Source organism: Capsicum annuum, chromosome 2 (genome assembly GCF_002878395.1).
Source record: "Capsicum annuum cultivar UCD-10X-F1 chromosome 2, UCD10Xv1.1, whole genome shotgun sequence".
Taxonomy (NCBI): Eukaryota; Viridiplantae; Streptophyta; class Magnoliopsida; order Solanales; family Solanaceae; genus Capsicum; species Capsicum annuum.
This window is the reverse complement of record NC_061112.1, coordinates 100,485,820-100,509,439: the sequence shown is the minus strand read 5'-3', so window position 1 is coordinate 100,509,439 and position 23,620 is coordinate 100,485,820. Positions and strand designations below refer to the sequence as shown.

The 23,620-nt window shown below is 37.2% G+C and overlaps 1 protein-coding gene and 1 non-coding gene across 2 annotated transcripts; both read left to right on the top strand.

The window, feature by feature from the left end:
• Positions 1 to 11,084: 11,084 nt before the first annotated feature.
• Positions 11,085 to 11,819, top strand: LOC124896217. Its single transcript, XM_047407747.1, has one exon. It carries the CDS (start codon positions 11,085 to 11,087, stop codon positions 11,817 to 11,819), a length of 735 nt encoding a protein of 244 aa, XP_047263703.1.
• Positions 11,820 to 22,819: 11,000 nt separating this feature from the next.
• On the top strand, positions 22,820 to 22,925 carry LOC124896367. Its single transcript, XR_007052729.1, has one exon. It is a non-coding gene; the product is annotated as a small nucleolar RNA R71 (small nucleolar RNA).
• Positions 22,926 to 23,620: the final 695 nt, after the last annotated feature.

The window sequence follows — 23,620 nt, the reverse complement described above, 5'->3', positions numbered from 1 at the left end:
CATACTATCATATGCATAATCCATACATAAATCAAAATGCGAAAGATAAACTGAAATTCAAGGGTACTTATATACAAACAATGCCAACAAAATATGACAATACAATACTTAAATTTTGTCTATGAAGCCTCTACAGAATACTAACTGTCTAGGCCGGGACAAAGCCCCCGGCCGGATCATAAATTGCATTAGGTAAATAGATGAATTTCATGACTTTCTATAGATGGATAGCTCACCAACTCTGTCACTATCCCATATGTTCTACTGATGTGATGGACCACGAGATTGATCCACAAAACCTGTACTATGAGGGTGACAATACTCGAAAGAAATGGTATGTATAACAATCCAAAATAAAATATATTTCATGTAACATGATTGAGAACATTTGGAAAATAATTTAGCATACTATATATAAAAACACATGGGCATAATTTTAAGAGTGTCAATTCATGCTTGTAAAACACTGACTTAACTCTTTGAATTACTTCTGAGCTAGATAGTACACCCTATATTTCTAGTACCCATGGGCTGTATAAGTCTTCCATTAACTTGTCAGTCAAGCCTCCTAATCCAAGTTTGCCGCACAGATTAGGGTCCTACATACTATTCTAGTATACAAGTGCCACGGGGGCAAGTATATATTGGGAATAGCCAATCATGTCTCCCAAATTGGCAAAACTCGATTTCCAACAATAATCCCTTACACTCAAATGCCTTCTTTGGGTAACCATCTAACTCTTTTAGAGCCCGTTTTTAGTCTTTTTAAAGCATGCACCTTTTGCAATCATGATTTCAAATCTGAAAAGTTTGTTGTCTTTTCTGCTATGAATCTGTCATGGCATTTATTAGATTCGGTATCATAATACCAAGACTTTCAAGTCATACAATCCATATCTTATGATGTCTTAGTCTTTCCTTCCAAAATAAGTTATTGGACCACCAAAACATACAATTAATATAAGAGAGTTCTTAATTCAAAACATGTAAAACTCATACAAAATACTCCCTTTCAGTACCTTAACATGGGGTGGTTATCTTTTCATCAAACACATACAATTTCCCCATTAGGACACAAAAGTATTTGTAACTTAATAAATACACCCTCTCTTTGTGTTATAAAGCAATGCAAATCCACAACTAATAGTGAAACATTTAAACTCAAGCTTTTAACCTTTCGTATAAATAACCACAACATATTAAGACAATGGTTTTAATAACAAGAGAGGGAATTTCATAAATCATGCTCTCATATGACTTCTAAAAATCATAACATCCATACACATCAACATAATTCAAGTTTAGGGAAAACCTCGATAGTTTAAATAAGATTTCATCATAAAATGGGGTTCCCAATGCATGTTCTTTAACAATTTCAAAACTCATAATACATACATACATACATATATATTCTAATGCTTGTAAAAAGGTTAAATCTTACACCCATGAGGTTTAGGAGAGAAATTGAAGAGAACATAGAGAAACTGGGCACCTAAAGCTTGAATTCTTTAAACCCTAGGTAGTTTCTCCTCTCTTTCTTATGATAGATGATTAGGGATTTTTGAGAGGTAATATAACGATGTTATATCATGAAACTAATAGAAATAGGTTAATACAACATTTAGGGGTCGTTTATAAGTGGAAGGACTTCAATAACCTTCCTCCCAAGTCAAAAAACCCAAAAATTGATGAATTTAAAGCGTCAGCGCATTGCAGAGGGAAATCTCTGTAATGAGATCTGCGCAACACTGTTATCGTGAACCCTCACTGGTTTGTACGAAAATGTTCATAACTTTTCACTTAGGTATTGGATTAAGGAAAAATCGGTAGAGTTGAAAAGCTAATTGAATTATCTACAATTTGGTAGGTCTTGAGCTCCAAAATTCTACATATTCCAGAAGTTATACACATTAAAAGTTGACCTTTGTAGAATTGAATTTCAAAATTAGGTCGATAACGAAAGTTCTTAACTCCACTCCACTCTGAGTGTGTACTACAAACATTCCTCCCCTCAAAGGAACTTTTCATAATAGATTAATGGCCATGAAACTTATTTTTATATAGAAATAATAGGATTAATAATTATATACATAGAAACAATGGTTCAAATTTTAGCCTGAAAATGTAAGGTGCTACATTATCTCCCCCTTGGAATCATTTCTCCTCAAATGATGGATAGGAATCTTTTGAAGATTTAGAATTATGGAACAAAGTATCTAAATTCTCATTGAGAACTCCACTTTAACAAAACACGTATAGGAATAATAATCAAAGGGCTTCTTGTCATCACCAAGTAAATTATATGAGCACGAATCATAAGGCAACGAGACCAAGGTTGTCAAAGGGGTGAAAGATCCAAATCTCCTCACCCAAAGTGAGAAAATCAAAACAGTAAAATTTTTTACCAAGATCCGCATCGCGGACCTTATCGCGGGATATAATTTCTGTGTCGCTGGGTTATCGGGAAGGCTTACTGCCTCCGTGATCCAAAACTGCCCCGAACCCCATATGAAAATTCTCAAACTTTTTGGGGTTACCCTTTTAACACTCCCGAACACAGTATAAGTCAAAAATTAATGGTTAAAGCATAGGAAGGTCAAAAATAAAATGATGGAAATTTTTAGGGTGTTATTCTAATAGCCCTTAGATATCACAATACTTCTCAACTATGACATCAGCTACCTTAACACACTTCACTATTTCAATCTTATAATTTCCCCAACAATACACATTGCTACAAGATTCAGAGTCTAGTTATACCTTGCTTCCATGTTTATATAAACCTGAAGTTAAAAGATGCTAACTTAAGCTATGGGGATATTTACCTTACATCCATCCATGAATGCTACCCCATCCTATCACTGTAGTAAAAAAAATGTCATGCCTTAACCAAGAGTTCAAGCCACATAATACAATGGTTTGTGTATTCATCAATCACAACGTTCAAGCCTATCTTTACTACACCCACTCTAGGATCTCTCCACTAAAACCAACAATTTCAATTACTCGAAAAAAGACTTCCACTACATATCCCCCTTTCTAAATATATATTTTTTTGGTAAATAATGAATTTTATTTATACCAAAAGCGCGTATAATTTCACGCCAAATAGGTCTAACTCTTGTTTCTCACTAGGATTCCTACTTAGCCTAGCTTGCTTTCAATAAAAAAAAAAAACATCCTGGTGCTAATACTAAGCTAGAGCTGAGAATTCTTGAATTGTACTGACAAGCTATAGTTAACTATACAATTTATCCTTTCTAACTTCTCTATCATGGCATATAATTCAACTGCTAGAGTACCTCCTGCCATTTCTTCAATCTTGTCCCTCTAGTATGTATGTGTATTACCATCTCCCTCACAACTCTGTCTATCTGGAAATGTCCATCTTGAAATCTCATGAGGTTTCTCTCCCTCCAGATAATTGTCACCACCATTATAATTATGCTACGATAAATGCCTCATCTACCTGTTCTTTTCTTTTCCCATCCCATAGCAAGGGCCACTTCCTTTTGCTAAGAGCCTACTCGCCTGTGCTCTCCAACCCATCTAAGCATTCGACTCTATAGTGTATTTGTAATTGGACACTCGAATAGTAGGTGGCTTAATGTCTCAACTGGATATTTACAAAAGACACATGCAGCCGGGCAGTCACTACCAAACTTTTGTAATCTGACAACAGTGGGTAATCTTTTATTTAGAGCTAGCCATAAGAAGAACTTGTGTTGTGGATGGATTGCAGGATGCAAAGTTAGACATTTCCATTGTATTTTAAGAAACAAAGGTCTCAGCATATTGTATGTTTGCTTGATGCTGAATTTTGTTTTGTAGACCATACTCTGCAACCTATTTCCTAAGCTCCCCTGGACAATGTTGATATTCAGTAAGTATCGTCTTGCCTCAATAATTTTCCTTATCACCCATGTTGCATTTGTAGGAATAGGGCTGGTACTCAGCTCTTCGTATTTCATATAGTATATATGTACCCACCTCACCCACAGACAATCTTTCTTGGACGCCAAAGCCCATAGCTATTTAAGGATGGCTGCTTTATTCTAGGTACTCAAGTCTAGAACATTTAGTCCACCAACTGCTTTAGGTTGGCATACCTTCTCCCAGGACACCAATGCTCTTTCTGAGTTTTCTACAAATCCTATCCATAAATACACTTTGCATGCCTTTTCAATCAATTTCATAATTTTCTTTGGTAGGAGGAATATTTGGCCTCAGTATGTTTGCATCCCAAACACCACATATTTTATTAATTGCAGACTTCCCACGTATGTATGTAATCTTGAAGTCCAACACTTTACTTTATCCATTATCTAGTCAACAATGGGCATACATTGGTCAAGAGCTAGCTTTTTTGAAGAGATAGCGATACCTAGGTATTTGAATGGTAGAGAGCCTTCATATATCTCAACAGTCTGAGTATATCCTTCTTGACATTTGTGTTTACACATGAGAAATACACAGAGTTTTTGTCACAATTAACTTTTTGTCCCGATGCCCTTGAGAACTTATCAAAAGAATTCCTGATTAGTGCTACTAAGCTTATCTCTACCTTACAAAAAACCAGTAGATCATCTATAAAGCAAATATGGGCAATATTCAATTTTTTACTTCTTGGATGGTAGTGAAAGCTTGGATCTTTTGTCGCTATTGCCAACTCTCTTTGTAGGTATTCCATGGTAATGACAAAAAGGTAGGGTAACATGGGGTCACCTTGCCTAATGCCCCTTTTACCCTGAAAAGGTACAGTGAATCCCCCATTATCACTAAGGAGTATGACACAGTTGATACATGTTCCATTACCCATCTGATAAATCTGAATGGGAATCCCAAGACAGCTAGGACATCCTTCAAATATGACTATTCTATGGAATCATAAGCTTTTCAGAGATCAACTTTCATGACATACCTTGGTGACATTCCCTTTCTAGTATACCATTTGAATATTTCATGACTTAGAAACACATTATCCATAATATTCCTCCCTTCTATAAAAGCAGATTGTGAAGGGCTTACTAAATAGCTGATAACCTCTTTGATTCTGTTTGTCAGTATTTTGGTTATGATCTTATAATAGGTAGTACAGCAGGCTATAGGTCTATAGTCTTTTACTATAGTGGGATTTGGAACCTTTGGGACCAATGTTAGTGCAGTGCTACTGAAGGCTTTAAGCATTTTTCCATGTCTGAAAAACTCCATTATAGTATTACATATTGTGTCCTGTATAGTGGCCCATTGATGGTTGAAGAACTATATGGGGTAGCCATCTACTCCCGGTGTTTTCTCTTGAGGTAGTCCTTTAATTACTTTTTGTATTTTATCCTTAGTCACCTCTCTGATCAGGTCGCATTTCTGCTCATGGCATAGACATAGCTCTTGTTGTAGCACTGCTGCATCTGGGCATAGTATAGTACCCTCTGATGATCCCATGATTTTCTAGAAGACTGAGATAAATTCTTACTCAACTTTCTTTGCTTCTATAATTTTCATACCACCTTCAGTGTACACAGATTGTATAGAATTTCTACTAGATCTAATCTTTAGCAGAGCATAAAAATATTTTGTGTTGGAGTCACCACTAGCAATCCATATGGCCTGGGACTTCTGTCTGAGAACCTATTCCTCAACCTTTCCCCATTTTGTAATCTCAGTGAGTGTCTTTCTTTCTTCATCAATTAATACCTGGTTCTGTGGGCTGGTGTTTAATTTAGATTAGACAATATCTAGTTATGCCCTAGCCTTCTGGATTTTTTGTGCATATGAATCCAGGTAGGTATTTAAGTCCTTCAAATTCATCTTCAGGGCTTTGAGCTTTGACCACAGCTGAAACATGTAGGTTCCTCTAACTTTTTGTGTCCACACCTGCTGTATAATATTAGGAAATTTAGGGTTTGTCATCACTATAGTATACAACTTAAATGTCCTTGGTTTCATATTATCAGCTTGCTTATACTCTATGATAATTGGAGAGTGATCAAATGCTCCAGGGTTCATGAATTCAGCCTCTATATGTCAATACTTCTGCAGCCACTGGATGTTACCAAATGCCCAATCGATCTTAGAGTAAACTCTTGAATTCAGGTTTTGCTTGTTGCATAAAGTGTAATGCCATCCCTTGGATTTTAGTGCTGTAATTTGGAGAGCATCCATACTGTCCTAGAAGTCCTGTATCTCTACTTGCTTCACACACGATCTAATCCTATCCTCTGAGGATAGTACAACATTAAAATCCCTACATAAGAGTCATGGTTCATGGATATTGTTGCTTAGTTGATCTAAGTTTTTCCATAGTATTTTCCTTTAGATTGGTTCATTTTTTGCATAGACAATTATTAGGAATACATTGAATGTACCCATTTCCACCCTACAATGTATTATCTATTCACTAGTTTGCAGTACAGGTAATTGTATATGGGTCTTCCACATTACCTAAATTCTACCATTTGGGGCCATTGGGTAATTGCAGGTATAGTTTAGACTTGTGCTACCTTATTTAGTATTGCAGATGACTTATTCTCCTTTACTCTGGTTTTTAGACAACCAAACACATCCACTTTGTTCTTTTGCAAAAAGAGTCTCACCTCTTTTTGCTTTTGGGGCTGATTTAAGCCCCTAACATTCCATGTTGTAATAATCATGGAGGGTTGAATGTCCCCCCAGGTTAGTAGCTGACCCTGCTTTCTCCTCACAATCATACACACTTAAGCATTTAAATCTGTTTGTGCTTACCATATTAGTATGGTTCATTCCAGCATTCGCAGTAGGGTGCTCCCCTTATTTGTTACCTTGTTTTGGCCAGTTGTGAGCAGGTATAATCTCTAGTCCTAATTCTGTTGGTTCATTTGATGGTTCAGCTGGTTGCGTTTGACCTTCCTCCTACCTAGCCACCTAGTTTTATTGTGCTTTCCTTTCCTTACCTCCCTGACCCCTCTTTCTTCTTCTCCTCCACGGTGCTTCATGAAACCCCTGGTTAATTTTTTCCTCCTCTAGTTTCAGCCGACATGCCTCTTCTAAATGACCAAATCTCATACAATGATGATAGTATTTAGGCTTCCATTCATAATCAATGCGTTGCGTATAGTTTCCATTCGGAGATGTAATTTCCACTGATTCTAGCAAAGGTTGAGCAACATCTACTTCCACCAATAATTGAGCATATGAGATTCGTTCCATTGACATATTTACTCTATTAGTATACAACGGCTTCCCTATTGCGCTCGTGATTTTTCTCAGAGCTCCATTTGACCAATACCCCACTGGTAGGCTAGGGACAGTAACCCATAGTGGAATAGTTGTGATACAATCGGGGTTGAATTCAAAATCACGTTGCCATGCCTGAACTATAAAGGGTTTGTTGTGGTATGTGTAAGGTCTCCCCATTAATACTTTGTCACAGTCTTCCTCCGATTCAAAGAAAAATATAAAGAATCCATCATCATGAGATAAGACTTGTGGTTTTTAGGAAAATTGCCATACATTTGAGATGTAGAGCTCCATGCTTTTTTGGTATGGCGTATCTCCTATAACAAACCCTATGAGTGAAAATTTCCAGTACTCATCTTAGGGATTCAGATCTTCTTCACTTAAAGTAACTATCCGCTTTCCTTGACTCAAGGTTGGAGTAATATATTCCAGCGAGTTCCCCTTCTGCGGTTGTCTATTATCCTTTATCTCCGTTTTTTTTTTCGTTTCCTTCTCCGGCAACTGTGAGTTTACCGTTGATGTAGAGAAATTTAGTCATCGCACCACTGGTGTATCGCCTATAGATCTAAACTTTCCTAAATGAATTGACAATAATGGTTCAGTTGAGACTCTGTCTCCCTCCTCCGGAATGGAGCCAAATTGTGGAGGGAGGTAGCTCCCAAATGTAATTGGGAGGCTACCATTACGAATTCCATCTGCCGGCGTTACCATCGCCGGTGTTATTGCTATGCTAAAAGCCATGTTCTCAGTCCCTGCGGACGTTAGCATACCTTGCTAAAGTGCACCTTAGCACCTTAGCACCTTAGCACCACTCCTTATTTACTTCTCTCTTCTAAATATTTCACATAATTAAAGTTTATTTTCCACTTCCCTCTTCGCCTAGTACCTTAGCTCGAGTAACCACACCAAATCATTCATAATTAAGAACATTTATTCCCTTAGCTAAAGCATCACTAGGCTTCCATAGCCACTATCATACTATTATAAGGAGGTTCATTGAGGGACTAGAGTACAAGCATCAAGAATGTAAGTAACACTATTCAATTAAAACTTATATTTATTGGTCTACCCAAGGTGGGGCATGAGATGTCAGATACAATGTAATAGGCATGGAATGCTTCATATATCAAATGCCTAGATCACAAATAGAGAGTCTTTCCGGATTAAGCATATACAATATAAGTCCTTAGGACTGGCCACAGTGAGAAACATGAGCGTATATATCATGAGTTGCATAACATAAATTTGGGATTCATATATTCAAGGAATCTGACAAGAAATAATGCTTAAAGCTATGTCTTCTCACTTTCAAAGCTAATATAGTCATGGGTTTGCATAAACTTTATCATTTTGGCTAATCCGAACATAAAATAAAACGATAATATATTGAAAGCATTGTTCCTTAGGACTAAGCATGACATGAGACATGGATTGTAACAAGGTTTGATCAATATCTGCTCAAGTCAAGACACTAAGATAACACTTGTGACTCAAAAAGTCACTATTAAAAGGATCTTGGGATTATGCATGGGAACATGATGATTTAGTGCAAATTCTAGTTATTGACGATAAGGTAGACTAGGTTGAAAGTCCTTGAGGCTAGTTTGTCAAAAAATCCTCAAGGATATCACTCATTAACCCTTTCAAGTACCTAACGAGTGTGTCAATTAAACTTACCTAACACCTCAATTGGGCATCCCTATTTCTAGGAAGATGCCCAAAATATAGCCAACTCTCTAATTACCCTTATTTCTAGGATGACAAAAAGATAGTAAACTATATTCATTAATGTCCACTATTGATTTGTCCCCCATATCACTCTTTCAAGGATGCCATGGGTTTAAGAAGTTTACCCACATCCCTTTATCAAGGATGATATGAGCTTTCAAGAGATTAAGATTGTCACCCACAAACCTATTTTGGGAATTTGGAGTTTTCACCCCCAAATTTCAACTAATTAAACCAAGCAATAGTGAAACCCATCATCAAAAAGCTAGAATCTACACAACACATCATACCCCTCACATAATTTCACTTTAGTTCAACATAATCCTAAGATCCTTTTGATACTGAATTTTTGAATCACAAGTGTTCTCTTAGTGTCTTGACTTGAGTAGATATTGATCAAACCTTATTACAAATCAAACCCTCCAAATTTAAATCATGCTTTTTACTTTATTTGCACTTCGGGTATCTTTTTAGTAAGTGTTAACACCCATAGGACTAGAAATCTAATTTTGCTCCTCATGGATTCGACCTCAACGTATGTTGAGCTATGGACAATGACTGTACTCTACCAAATTAAATGGTATAGGTGAGAGTTATCAAAATATCATAGTTGTCAAGGAGTGAAATAAATCTTTCACTTGTGCGGTGTTAATTCTTACTTAGTGTATACCCATAGTGGTGTTTATTTATTTTGGTTGTTGTTTTTGTTTCCTTTTTAGGTAATTCCTATAGTGTTCACGATACTATAAGTGACAATGCAAGTATTTCGGGGTCATTTGATGGCCCTCTTAATGACGAAGAGGAACTCAACAACGTTGGCCTTTCAAGTGCCATCTTTATCCCTCTTACTTATGGGAATGGTGTATTTCATGTCACAAGCGGCATGTTGCTTATGCTACAAATGAAGGGAATTTTTTGGGGACAAGCCTATGAATACCCCAACTTGCATTTGAAGAACTTTGTAGAAGTGTGTACACCCTTTGATATTGCAAACATAACCTAAGAGTCCATCCAATTGTGTTTCTTCCCGTTCTCTCAAACGGGGGAGGCGGTATTATGGCTTTGCTCTATTCCGACTGGATCAATTACTTCATGGGATTAACTTACCGTGGTCTTTCTTGATCAGTATTTCCCACCCTCTAATATTCTCTAATTATGCAGTGAGATCATCAACTTTAGGCAATTAAATGGAGAACCTTTGTACAAAGTTTGGGAAAGATTTAACAAAAAACTCATGCAATGTCCCAACCACGTGGTCCTAGAGAAGATGATTCTCCAACTCTTCTATCGAGCTCTTGATCCTCTCAACAAGACTGTGGTAGACAATGAGCGAGGGACTCTCTTGTGAATTTGAATTATCAAGCGGCTACAAATTTGCTTGAGGAATTACCAAGCAAAATAGGGCAAGGCATACCTGAGATGCTGAGGTACAAAAAGGATCTCCTTCTACCTTCTTTGTTGATAAAGAGCAAAAGAAGAGAGAGAAAGAGAAGGAAAAAAAACAACAAAAATAATAACGCAATTAGAGCTTTTAACTAAGCATGTGATAGGTGCACCCACAAAAGTGGTGAATGCCGTGGCATCTAAGGCTATGATGATAAAGAGGAAAAGAAACTTGATGAGGAGATTTGGTATTTGGTAAATTATTCAGGGGGTTCCCAACCCGCCTATCCCAGGAAAGGTGGGAATTAAGGTTGGACGGATCATGATCATGACCATAATTGGAGGGATAGAGACCGTGACTATGATTGTTATATTACACCTTATGACCAGGCAAAAACAGAAGAAGGTAATCCCATTAACCCCAATAAATACAAAACCAAAGATGTATTGGCAAGAATTTTGATGAAAGTGGAGGGAAAAGATAAAATGGTTCATGAATTAAAAGGTGATTTTTCACAACTCAACCAAACGGTTGTATCCCACTCCACTTATATCAAACAATTAGAAACGTAAATCAGGCAAATCTTTACTCAATTAAATGCTTGACCAAAGGGGGGCCTTCCTAGTAACACTATTGTGAATCCTAAAAATAAAGCTAAGTGTTGGCTATAGTCACTAGAAGTGGTAATCCCCTTGGTGATCATTTAGGAGAAGTTGAGGGAGAAAGTATGGGTACAAAATAACCTAAAATTGAGCACATGAATGTAAAGAAAAAGGTTGTGGTTGAGCCAAGAGAAGAAACCCTAAAATCTAAAGATAAAGGGGATGACAAAGAACCAGTGGAAATTGATGAAAAATTGGCAGAGAATAATAAGCCACAAAGTGATGTATTACCCACCATTCAAACCCCTCCTTCATTTCTAAAAAGGCTTAAGAAGAAAGAGGAGAACGACAAGATCAAGAAATTCATAGCTAAGCTTAGCAACCTCTCTATCAATATCCCATTACTTAAGGTTATCCAAGAGATTCTGGGGTATGCTAATCTTATGAAGAAATTGATGTCAAAGAAGAAACTTGTTAAAGGTGACACCATTGAAGTCACCTATGGGTGTATCGCTATCATAAGTAGCGAAATGGCAAAAAATAAGAAAGACCCCGTGGCCTTCACAATTCGATGCATAATCGGGACACACAAGTTTGAAAAAGCTCTATGTGATCTTGGTGCAAGTATAAACCTCATGCTATTTGCAATATATATGAGACTTAGCTTGAGTACCCCTACATCAACGTCGATGAGGTTTGTGATAGTGGACCGATCTATTAAGAAATCAATTGGTGTTTTGTTCAACATGTTGGTAAAGGTAGATAAATTCATCCTTATAGCGGATTTTGTGGTGCTAGATTATGAGATGGACCATAGGTACCTATTATCCTTGGTCGAACTTTCCTTGCCACTGGAAGAGCTATTGTCAATTTGGAGCTTGGGGAAATGAGGTTTAGAGTTCATAATGGTGAAGCGCTCTCCTGAGTATATGATGAGTGGTGAATTTACCACTCATATGAACTCATCACATGCACATTACCATGTTTTTAGTGAATAATTGAGACAATATTTGTGATTAGATGCATTAATATCCATATTTTGCAAGTAAAAAGGTAATGAGGTGAAAATATATAGATACGAGCTGGAAAAGATTAAAAGAAGGAAAAAAGTGTAGCCGGAAGACCTGGAGCAGAAATAGCCCTCAGTTACCATGATTACGGTTTGAGGGTCACGATTGCGGCTAGTCAAGAAGATCAGCAACCGTGATCGCGTGACTCTATGCGCGGTTGCGGTGGCTGTTATCACAGAAAAGCTCCCGTGATTGCGGTGTTGTGTTCCTACACACATGCAAGTGTACGTGATCATACAAGTAGTATAAAGACTTAGACTGTCGGATATCGTTCCCATGAGGACTAATAAAGTAGAAATTTAGTCAACTTTTATTTTGAGACAAATTGGTATTAAGTGCTTAAGAGTCAACTTAAGTGAATTTATGAATAAAAATATAAATTATTGAACAAGAAATAACTAGTGGTGACTAGAGCAAAGCAAGAAACGGTTGTAATCAATAATGTTAATGATTCTAGGATTAAGGAATTTTGAACAATCATACAATTCTCTATTCTTATCACAGTCTAATTGGTTATCGGGTTGTTGATTTGTAAGGTTTATCCCACGATCTTGGTCTCCCGACCTCAAATCTTCTATCTATTGAATATTATAGCTACAACTCCCGCAGAGATACAACAATTCTTCTAAATTCATAAAGTTATCTTCTTGCTCTCTAATTTCTTTGTTCTATCCTACTATTCTCCTCCCGAATGCACATAGAAATATATATATTTATTCTAATGGTGGGCACTCATCAAAATAGTAAGTGTAAGAAATTAAGAACAACCCAGATGATAATCCAAAAAGAAACAATGAATGAGAATATAAAAGAGTAATCATGTTCTTGGCCTCAATCCCAGAATAAGGGTGTTTAGCCACTCATGTTTGAATTCAGCATCCAAAATAAGTAATTAATCATACCCAAAATAATTCTTGAAGTAAAGAAGTTCAAAAGAAATATTAAGAACTCTAAAAGAAAGAATTGGTGCTTTTTCCCCGCTGCTATGCTTGCCAAAAGCCCTTGTAATTGTGCTCATGTGTTCCTTTTATATTAGGGAATATTTCACCAGATCTATACTCTTGACGCGATGCATCATAAATCGCGTTGTATCACCCAATGCGTCACGTCTTTTCGCGTTGTTCCACTAGAATTCCGTATCCAAAATTAGGCTAAGTCCATTTTGTCACCACACGACGCGACGCACTGACATCGCATCGTGTCACTAAAAGTTTCTCCTCAATATTCAGCTAAGTTTCAAAAACTGAGGCATCGATGCGATGCGTTGATATCGCATCGATGCACTCAAAATTGCACATGGAAATTTTGCTAACTCAGAAAAATCACACATCGACATGACGCGTTGACATCGCGTCAATGCACTAGAAATTGTTCTTCCATTTTTTTCTAAGGCACATAATGTTACCAGTTGACGTGACGTGTTGACATCACATCATGTCACTAGTATTATTCTCTATTTTCTTTCCTTTATCTCATCAATCCTCAGCACCTTTCTTTTTTCTTTCCTCTCTTGCATCTCCATATGTTTTTTCCTTCGATTTGTATGGTACTTTGCCTCATCATGATATGCATCCCATTTTCTTCCAAATCCATGGGAAATCAACCCTGTTTTTCTAATCACATCGGTTAGCTACGAAACATAATTTAACAAGTAATTCAACATGTTTAACATACTTTTTATTTTTAAAACAAGTCCAAATATGGATAAATAGCGGTGTTTGGACATATAAATATTTCCAAGATCACCACCCCACACTTAAAACCTTGTTCGTCCTCAAACAAACTTCAAGCGTCACAATACTCAAACCTTCTAATCACAACCTAAGAATCATGCTGGTGTTGGACACATAAACTTTTATTTCATAATTCATTGTTCCAACATTGTATTCAATTTGTTGGTAAATTTAACATAATCACAAAATCAAGAATTCAATAAGTAATCCAGACTTTCATCCGCATGCACCCTCACAGCAAAAAAGTTTTCCCATATCACTCACACTTTAACAATCTTAATCAGAATAGGAATATTAAATTTCAAACACTCGCTCTCAACAAAGAATTCACACATATACAGAGATGAACCATAGGCTTGCCCTTAGTGTATTACTTCACTAATAGTCGGGTGTTGAAATGTAGGATCAATTAGGCATTTTCATGGGTGTAATTCAGGCTAAAGGATGAGTAAGAACTATTTTGGAAATAGTAACTAATCTCCCTAAGCACTTTAATACATAACTACCTTCATTCAAAATCACATTCTTTTCAACCAAACTTTCCACTTTTTTATCTTTACACATCCATTGTTCCACCCAGATCTTTCTAAGCACATTGATATCACTTTGGTAAGAGTATTTTCTTTTACATTTCATCTTTTTTTTAAATCCCAAATTTTGTTACGCACCCCTATAGTAGCCACCCTCAACCTAAGCAATTTATATTATTTGAGGTGCACATTTTCCTTAACGGACCAGGGCCAAAACAGATTCATTGTAACTCAATAACCGGGTAATGAGAACTTAACTTTTCATCACACATTATTTTCTAACTCCTAACCACCACACACAAATACGCAAATTACTTCTCTTATAGCTTCACTTTTACCTTTTTCCCTATTTTGTATTTCAAATTCCCCCTTATTCCATTATTTGCATCAAAGTGCTTAGAAATATGGATCAAATTAAGGTCTTACAAAAGAAAATGACTAGGCTTCATATGAGGCTACCAAAGAAATTAGGCTATAGGCTCAACGAGGCTAACTATGAATATGCATAAGGGTAGGCAAATAAAGTCTTTAAAATCGGGTTAACAAAGAAATCCCTAAATCACTTCCTATTCCCTACACCCTTTATTTAGCTTTGTAAACACACCGGGCAAGTTCTAGTCATTCCCATACATGCAAAATATGAACAATTACTCACACACTCGATGCATGCTAAGAATCAAGTCGGATCCTTAAGGTCTCCAATTTTTTCACTTTATCAAATTCAATATTAAGCCAATCAAATCAACTACACCTATTGAGATTTCACCTGAAAAACAAACAAATAATTTCCAACACGTACATTCCTCCAAGGTTGCAATTGGGGTCTTACTACTTTCTTAGCTTCTAAAGACACACTCCCCTTAAGACGGTCATCATCCATCCATCATAGGGGAAAGAACTAAGACGATTGCATAATGAAATTTGCCAGAAAGGGTACACCTAATTACTGTAATCTGAAATTATACCACAAGGGGTAAAAATAAAATACTACCATTAACATAAACCAACAAAAATAATTCTTGCCAAAAATGGCAATACTTGTCAACTTACAAATTTATCAAAACATCCAAAAACACAAAATGAATAAAAATTATTTGTTCATCCAACCAAGAAAGACAACATAGTCAAATAGAAGAGATGAAGAAGAAGATGTTGATCTACCACCCCACACTTAAGCCGAGCACTGTCCCAGTCCTAGCAAAAAGGGCATGGTGGTGTAATACTCCCTGCTCAGTCAAATGTTACCATGGAAAGCACATCATCAGCTTCAGTATCATTTCCATCACCAACATCATCACTGGAGTCATCATCATCATCAGATTGTTCTTCTTCATCAGACTAATCATTAAATTGTGTCATACGCCTCTTCTCATCTATCGAGATATCATCATCCACTAGCTCATCGAACTCATTACCTATCCACAACATAGTCTTGGTATAACGCCCTAACGGATAATCTAACTCTATATCGCGGATTTTCTGTTGGGTGACTGCTCGCCCAGATGCCCTCAGCAGCAACTTGGTAAACCTATATATTTGGGCCATAATCTCATCATTCCGAGCGTGACGCTTGAGTATAGTCAAATTTATTTCATGAGGAGCTAGCCTTTTTGTGTGAGAAATGTCTAGTGGACTGTCACTGACAGGCTGTAAATAATCTGCATCTTCGTTCGGCACCCTCTGTTTTCTCAAATATCTAGTCAGCAATCTGCTAAACCCATATCTACGCACCCTATAAACCTGGCCTTCCTTATTGACGAGAAGATAATTACACCCACATTTAAATCCATATCCTCACATATGAAGGAAAAAATCAGACAAATTTTGTTGTGGGTCACTTCCGTCATGTGTGTCCCATGAATCAAGCAGGCGTAAATTATTCTGGCCCATAAATGGGCCTCCTTGTTTAGATGATTGAAAGAAAGTGAACATGCATACCTACCTCCTTATGGTGAATCCACCTGGTTGTCGATCGAGTACCACAAAGGAGGTGACGTATTTGCTGATAAGGGGGTATGACTATTATCTTCTTCAAAACCTAAGAATCTGGATAGGGTGCAGGTACACCTAACATCTCATTAACCGTGTCCACTGTGAAAGTGATTATCCGACCATGCACTTTAACTTCCGAATCCTCTGGGTTCCAGTTTGCATAAAATTTCCTAACCAAACTCAAATTATAATTCTCTGGCTGCTCGAAAAGAAACCCCATATGTTGAGCCTCAATCTTCTTTACCATTGAAGGATACTCCTTCATCAAAGTCCTCCGATTGATGAACTAGTCAGATGAGTATTTGGATTCCTTCTTCTATGAGTACCACTTTCTACCCACTTCAGCAACAACTTTTGTTCCGAACCTGTGATGCCTCCTGGGAACTTGTGGAGCTGCTGGTACTCTATCAGCTTGTCTTCTCCTCCTGTGTACAGACCCCGATGCCCTTGCTATGATTTTTTGCTTGCTAGACATGTTACCTATTCAGCACAAAAACCCACAAGAATATAAAACAAGCACCTTTGACACGAGCTACCACTAAGTGTGAATTTCACCCCACACTTAATTGCTAGCACAAGTTGCTACAAAAATTACATGTACTTGGGTACTCATACTCCCCCTTTTTTTTCACATGTCCATGGTTAGTTATCCAATATTACTCATTCAACATCGATTAATCTCGAGGAAATGACAAAGAAAATTACCTCATTATGACCAGTTACAGTTTATCTACATAAAAACTACCTTAACTCAAAGTGCAGGACATCATATCAATTAAAGTCAACTCATAAGATCCCATGTTTAGTCACCAACATACATCACCTATTCAAATGCTCCATACTACTTCAGCGTAACCCCACACTTAATTTCTATCATGTAGTGAATCAATAAATGTCAAGTTATTGACAGTGAAGACATAGTTCATCAAAACACATCATTAAAAAATCAAGTTACATCTCGACCCTAGTAGTTACCACATCAATTAAGTCATTATTTACATTTCAGAATACCCATGCTTCCCACATGAACAATGCGTTAAATCAACAACAACAACATATCACCATCACCTCCTAACATTTACACACTATTTTAACAACTACTATTCAGAGTAAATTCAATTTAAGGAAACAAAATCCCTTGGGATTGAAATTTCAAATCAACTAAGTTTCAAATCACACAACTCATAGCAATATTTAAGCACATTTGATTCTCAAAATTTAAACTTAAAGTATCATGAGAACTTACCTTATATTGGTTTAAAAAAGAGGTTGAAGTTGAAACCTTGTGAAATTTTGGATAAGGATTGACTAAGGATTGATTTAGGATTTTTGGGGGAAAAGGGACGGTGCGCAGCTAGGGTTAGGTGAGGGGAGTGAAAATGGTTAAGTGTGGTATTTATAGATGTGACCCAAAAAAAAAGAACGACGCGACGTTCCACTGATCACCTTGATTCTCTAGAAATGGCCTTGAAAATTTTTTCTAAGTGTGGAATTTATGTCAATCAATGTAACGCGTTGGAATCGCGTTGCTTCTCTGGAATGTGCATCCAAAAGTTTTTCTAAGGGCAAATTTCTCAGATTTTTTTAGTATTTTTTCTTACCCCTTACTTTTTCGCCACTTAACAATGATTTACTTACTCAATGGCTCATGTTCAACATCTTATTTATCTCCCCCTTATTTGTCATTCTGGCACATCAATCAAAAACAATAAAATTACGTCAGAAAAAGTGGGTTGCCTCCCACCAAGCGCCTTATTTTTTAACATGGCACAACTCATTTTTTTGTATTTTTCTTTTTGTTCTTCATCTACTAAAAATTTAAACTACATATTACATTACATTTGTGGGTTGCCTCCCACATAGTGCCTTATTTTACATTGTGGCACAACTCAGCTCATCATCACTCATCAGCAAAAATGATAGATTCCTTGTGCTTATCCGTATGATTTGCCCAATAGTGCTTTAGACGTTGTCCATTCACAAGGCACTTCTCCATCTTCTCTCTATTCCACAACTCCACAACTCCATGAGGTGTCATACACACCACCTCAAAAGGTCTAGACCATTTCAACCTTAATTTTCTCAGAAATAACTTAAGTCATGAGTTAAACAATAACACAAGTTGTCCAGGTTCAAATACTATGTCTTGAATTTGCTTGTCATGCCATTTTTTGGTCTTTTCCTTGTATAGCTTGGCATTTTTGTAGGCATGGAGCCAAAACTCATCAAGCTCATTTAGTTTCAATAACCTTTTCTCCCCCGTGGTCTTCATCTCAAAATTTAGATTCCTTACAGCCTAATATCTTAGTGTTCTAACTCCACAGGAAGATGACACGTTTTACCATACACCAAATGATATGGAGATGTCCCAATGGGCGTCTTGTAAGTTGTTCGATAAGCCCAAAGTGCATCATCTATCTTCTACGCCCAATCTTTCCTCAACCCATTTACCGTCTTTTGAAGTATTTGCTTAATCTCTCGATTGGACACCTCAACCTGTCCACTAGTTTGGGGATGATATGCAGTGGTAACCTTATGCCTAACACCATATTTAGCAAGAAGATTTTTGAACCAAGTGTTAATGAAGTGCATACCTCTGTCACTAATTATTGCTCTTGGTGTACCAAATCTGGAAAATATGTTCTTCTTCACAAATTTCAACACCACTCTTGCATCATTGGTTGGACTCGCCATAGCTTCCACCCATTTAGAGACATAGTCAACTGTTACAAGAATGTAAAGATTAACTTTTAAAGGTGGGAATGGGCTCATGAAATCGATCCCCCAAACATCAAAGAGTTTGACTTCTAAAATATTATTGAGGGTCATCTCATGACGCCTAGTTATGGTACCCAACCTTTGACATTGATCACAATTATTTACAAAAGCAACTGCATCTTTAAACAAAGTAGGCCAGAAAAAACCTGATTGCAACACTTTTCTCGCAGTTCTCTCACCCCCATAATGTCCACCATATGGAGATAAGTGGCAATCTTATAGCACCTTTGAAAATTCAGCCTCTGGGATACACCTACGAATGAATTTATCTGGACCCTACTTGAAAAGGTATGGTTCATCCTAAATGTGAGCACGAGAATCATGGAGTAATTTTTTCCTATACTGTGTGGTGGCCTCAGGATGGTACACCTCATAAGCTATCAAGTTCACAATATCCGTATCTATGGGAACTCACCTGCGTAAATAGACAACAGTTTCTCATCAGGAAACTCTTCCTTAATACTTAGGGAGTCATCAACTATATGGACTTGATTCTCCAGCCGTGACAAGTGGTCAGCAACTTGATTTTCAGCCTGTTTCCTATCTCGCATCTCAAGATCGTTTTTATAGTAACAGAATCAACCTAATCAGTCGTGGCTTCACATCCTTTTTGTTCACAAGATACTTAATGGCAGCTTGGTCAGTATGAGCAATAACCTTAGTACCAACTAAGTAAGATCTAAACTTGTCGAATGCATACACCACTGTCAACATCTCTTTCTCAATAACTATGTAGTTAACTTAAGCATCATTCAAAAATTTTATAGCATAGTAGATGGAGAAAATACCTTATCTCTTCTCTGACCCAAAACCACTCCCACAACAATGCTGCTAGCATCACACATCAGCTCAAAAGGTAACTTCTAATTTAGCGCGATTAGAATAGGTGCTTTAGTCAACTTCTTATTAAGCTTTTCAAAAGCTTCATGGAAATCTTCACCAAACTCGAACTTGGCTTCTTTCTCTAACAATTTGCACATAGGGCTTGCAATCTTTGAGAAATCTTGAATGAATCATCTATAGAACCCTGCATGTCTCAGAAAGCTCCGCACTCCTTTAACTGTGACTGGATGAGATAACTTTTCAATCATGTCAACCTTCACCTTGTCCACTTTGAGTCCTTTGCATGACACTTTATGGCCTAGAAAAATTCCTTTCTTAACCATAAAGTGACACTTTTCCTAATTCAGCACCAAGTTTATCTCTTCGCATCGCGCTAGGACTCTGTCAAGATTCTACAGGAACTTTTCAAAAGAATTACCGTACATAGAGAAATCATCCATAAATACCTCCACAAATTCTTCCACCATGTCTGAGAATATTGCTATCATACATCTCTAAACTATAGCAAGTGCATTGCATAAGCCGAAGGGCATACGTCTGAATGCATATGTACCATATGGACACGTGAAAGTGGTCTTCTCCAGGTCTTCTAGTGCTATGATTATATGATTGTAGCCGGAGTACCCATCCAAAAAACAATAATACTCATGCCCCACCAATCTATCTAAGATTTGGTCAATGAAGGGAATTGAATAGTGATCTTTATAAGTCGCTTCATTGAATATTCGATAATCAATACAGATCCTCCAATAGATCGCCGTACGTGTAGGAATCAACTCGTTATCATCATTGGTCACTATAGTTATTCCTTCCTTCTTTGGTACACAGTGCACAGGACTCACCCATTTGCTATCGAAAATTGGGTTGACAATACCACTATCTAACCACTTGATCACTTCTTTTCTAACCACCTACTTCATCACAGGATTCAACTTTCATTATTACTGTACTCTAGGTCTATAACCCTCTTCCATGTAGATGTTGTGCATGAAAAATATTGGATTGATTCCTGTAATATCAGACATTTGCCAGCTAATCGCCTTCTTTCTCCTCTTTAGCCCTACTACATCTTCTTTTACCTATATATCTGATAATCCGGCAGACAAAATATCAGGCAAGGTATCTTGATCACTAAGAAAAACATATTATAAATAAGGAGGAAGAACCTTAAGCTCCAAGTTAGGAGCTTCTTTGACTGAAGCCTTGGGTGGTGGACCAATTGGCCTATTCAAAGGCTCGAACTGCACTTTCTTCATCTTAATCACTACCAAATTCATAACCTGAACCAATTCCAATGATTCCACATCTCCATATAGATCATGAACCATCAAAGCTTGCTCTAATGGATCATCAGAAAATAGAAACTACCAATCAGAAGCAAGATCAATAATCGATATAGAAGACAACTCCTTATATATGGCTGGCAATTTTAATGCTTTGTACATATCAAATACTTCTACTTTATCATGTGCTTGTATTGCTATTTTTTCAGATGCTACATCAATGAGTGACTGTCATATTGCTAAGAAGGTCATCCTAAAATAAATTGAACAACAAGATCAGCCTCAAAGTTAAGAATTACAAAATCCACTGAGAAGATTAAAGATCCCACTTGCACCAACACATCTTCAATAATACCATCTGGCCTAGCAATGGACCTATCTGCTAATGAAACTCAATAGTCATGGGTTTGGGACTCCCAAGACCCATCTTTTGGTACAATGATCTGGGCATGAGATTTATGCTAGCACCCAAGTCACACAATTCACGTGTACAAATAGTCTGTCTAATGATAATCTACAAGGTGAAACTACCTGGATCCTTTAACTTCATGGGCAATTTATTTTAAATTTTGGACGTGCACTCTTGAGTAAGTGCAACTGTAGTATATTCGGTCAACCAGTTCTTATTGGCAACATATCCTTAGAGTATTTCGCATATTTTGGCATACTCTGCAGAATGTCAAGAAGAGGAAGGTATACTTGAACCTGCTTCATAAGATCTAGGAACTTCTTATAACTTTCTTTCTCTTGATGCTTTCTTTCTCTTTGAGGAAAGGGGAAGGGGATAGTCTTGTTTTCCGCTTGAATTTATCTCTTGCCTCTTTTTCCTTGACTTCCTTCTCTATATTGTCTTTTAAAATATCATCAGTGGACTATGGGATTATCCTACTCCTGAACCGTCTCCTTAGTTTACAGCCCACTCCTTGTTGTAACAGTATTTACCTACTTCAGATTGGCCTCTGTATTGCTAGGTAATGCTCTTTATGGCCTTATATCCTGTGTTCCTACAATTTGACCTAACTACAACTCTAGATTTCCTGTAAGCCATAAACTGCTTAATCAATTCCTCTATATTGCTAGTTTGAGCGGTCACCTAATTATTCTAAACCGACTATGGATTTGGTTGCACTGATCCTTTGTACTGATTTGCATTCTGTGCCTGATTTCCACCCCATGAGAAATTAGGGTGGTTCCTCTAATTGGGATTATACGTGTTTCCAAAATTCTGTTGACCCTGATGATTTGCATTCCCCACGTAGTTGACTGAATCTGGATTAATAGAACATGCATCTTTTATGTGCTCACCACTTTTGCAAACTTTACACCATGAATATACCTGTTAAGCTGCATCTGCTGCGGCTTCTGGTTGTGTCACACCCAACTTTAGGTTGTTCAGTTGGGTAGTCATATGGTTTTGCATTGCTACAATTTGTACCTGTAATGCAGTGAACTGATCTACCACCAATACCCCTGCAACCTTCTTGGGAACACTCCATAAGTCTGCATGGCAGTCAAGATTCCCTTATGAGATTCGATTCAACAGTGTATACAATTCTTCATAAGTTTTCTCCAAAGCTTGGCCTCCTGCTGTTGAATCCAAGAGAATCTTCGTATTTGACTCAAGGCCTTCTATAAATGTGTGCACCAATACATTATTGAATTGATGGTGATGAGGACAATTTCTGAGCATGCCTTTAAATCTCTCCCAAGCTTGGTAGAGATTTTCTTCATATTTTTTTTGAAACTCAAGATCTTACTCCTCAATCATGCAGTCTTCTGGGATGGAAAGAAATAAAGAAGGAACTTTCAAGCACAATCTTTCCAAGAAGTGATGGAGTGTGGTGGTTCAGCATGTAACCACCTCTTTGGTTCCCCATTTAGAAAAAAAGAAGACTATAAATCTGACATAATCAATATTCACATCTTCAAAAATGTATGTATCACTTATTTCCAAGAAGGTCTGTATGTGCTACTGTGGATCCTCGAGTGAAAGTCCGTGAAATTGCCCTGCAGAATTCAATAATTGGACCATATTTTATTTTAATTCCCACCAACCTCCTGGATTAGGCTTTTGAATGTTGTTAGTCAAATGGTTCGTAAGTGGGATTTCCACCTCATGAACAGTTTTTGCGGCTGGTTGAAAAAAAATGACTGGAATAATCGGAGCTAGAACATTTCTAATATTCGGATCAACAACATTAGGATCTCGTATTTCAGCCATCTGAATGAAATGTTGATCTCTTAGCCTCTGATAAAAGTCAATTCTGGTTCTACACAAGGCTCTACCAACTCTTTATCTCTAGGCAGTCCAGTATTTAGCCAAACCTGCAAAAATTCAGCCGCTAAGATCAAGTTGTTAACACTTAAACTTATTATCAAAAAAATAAAAAATTAAGAAATTCACTAATTTTACTAGTCCCTGGCAACGACGCCAAAAACTTATTTCATCCTTACGCACACGC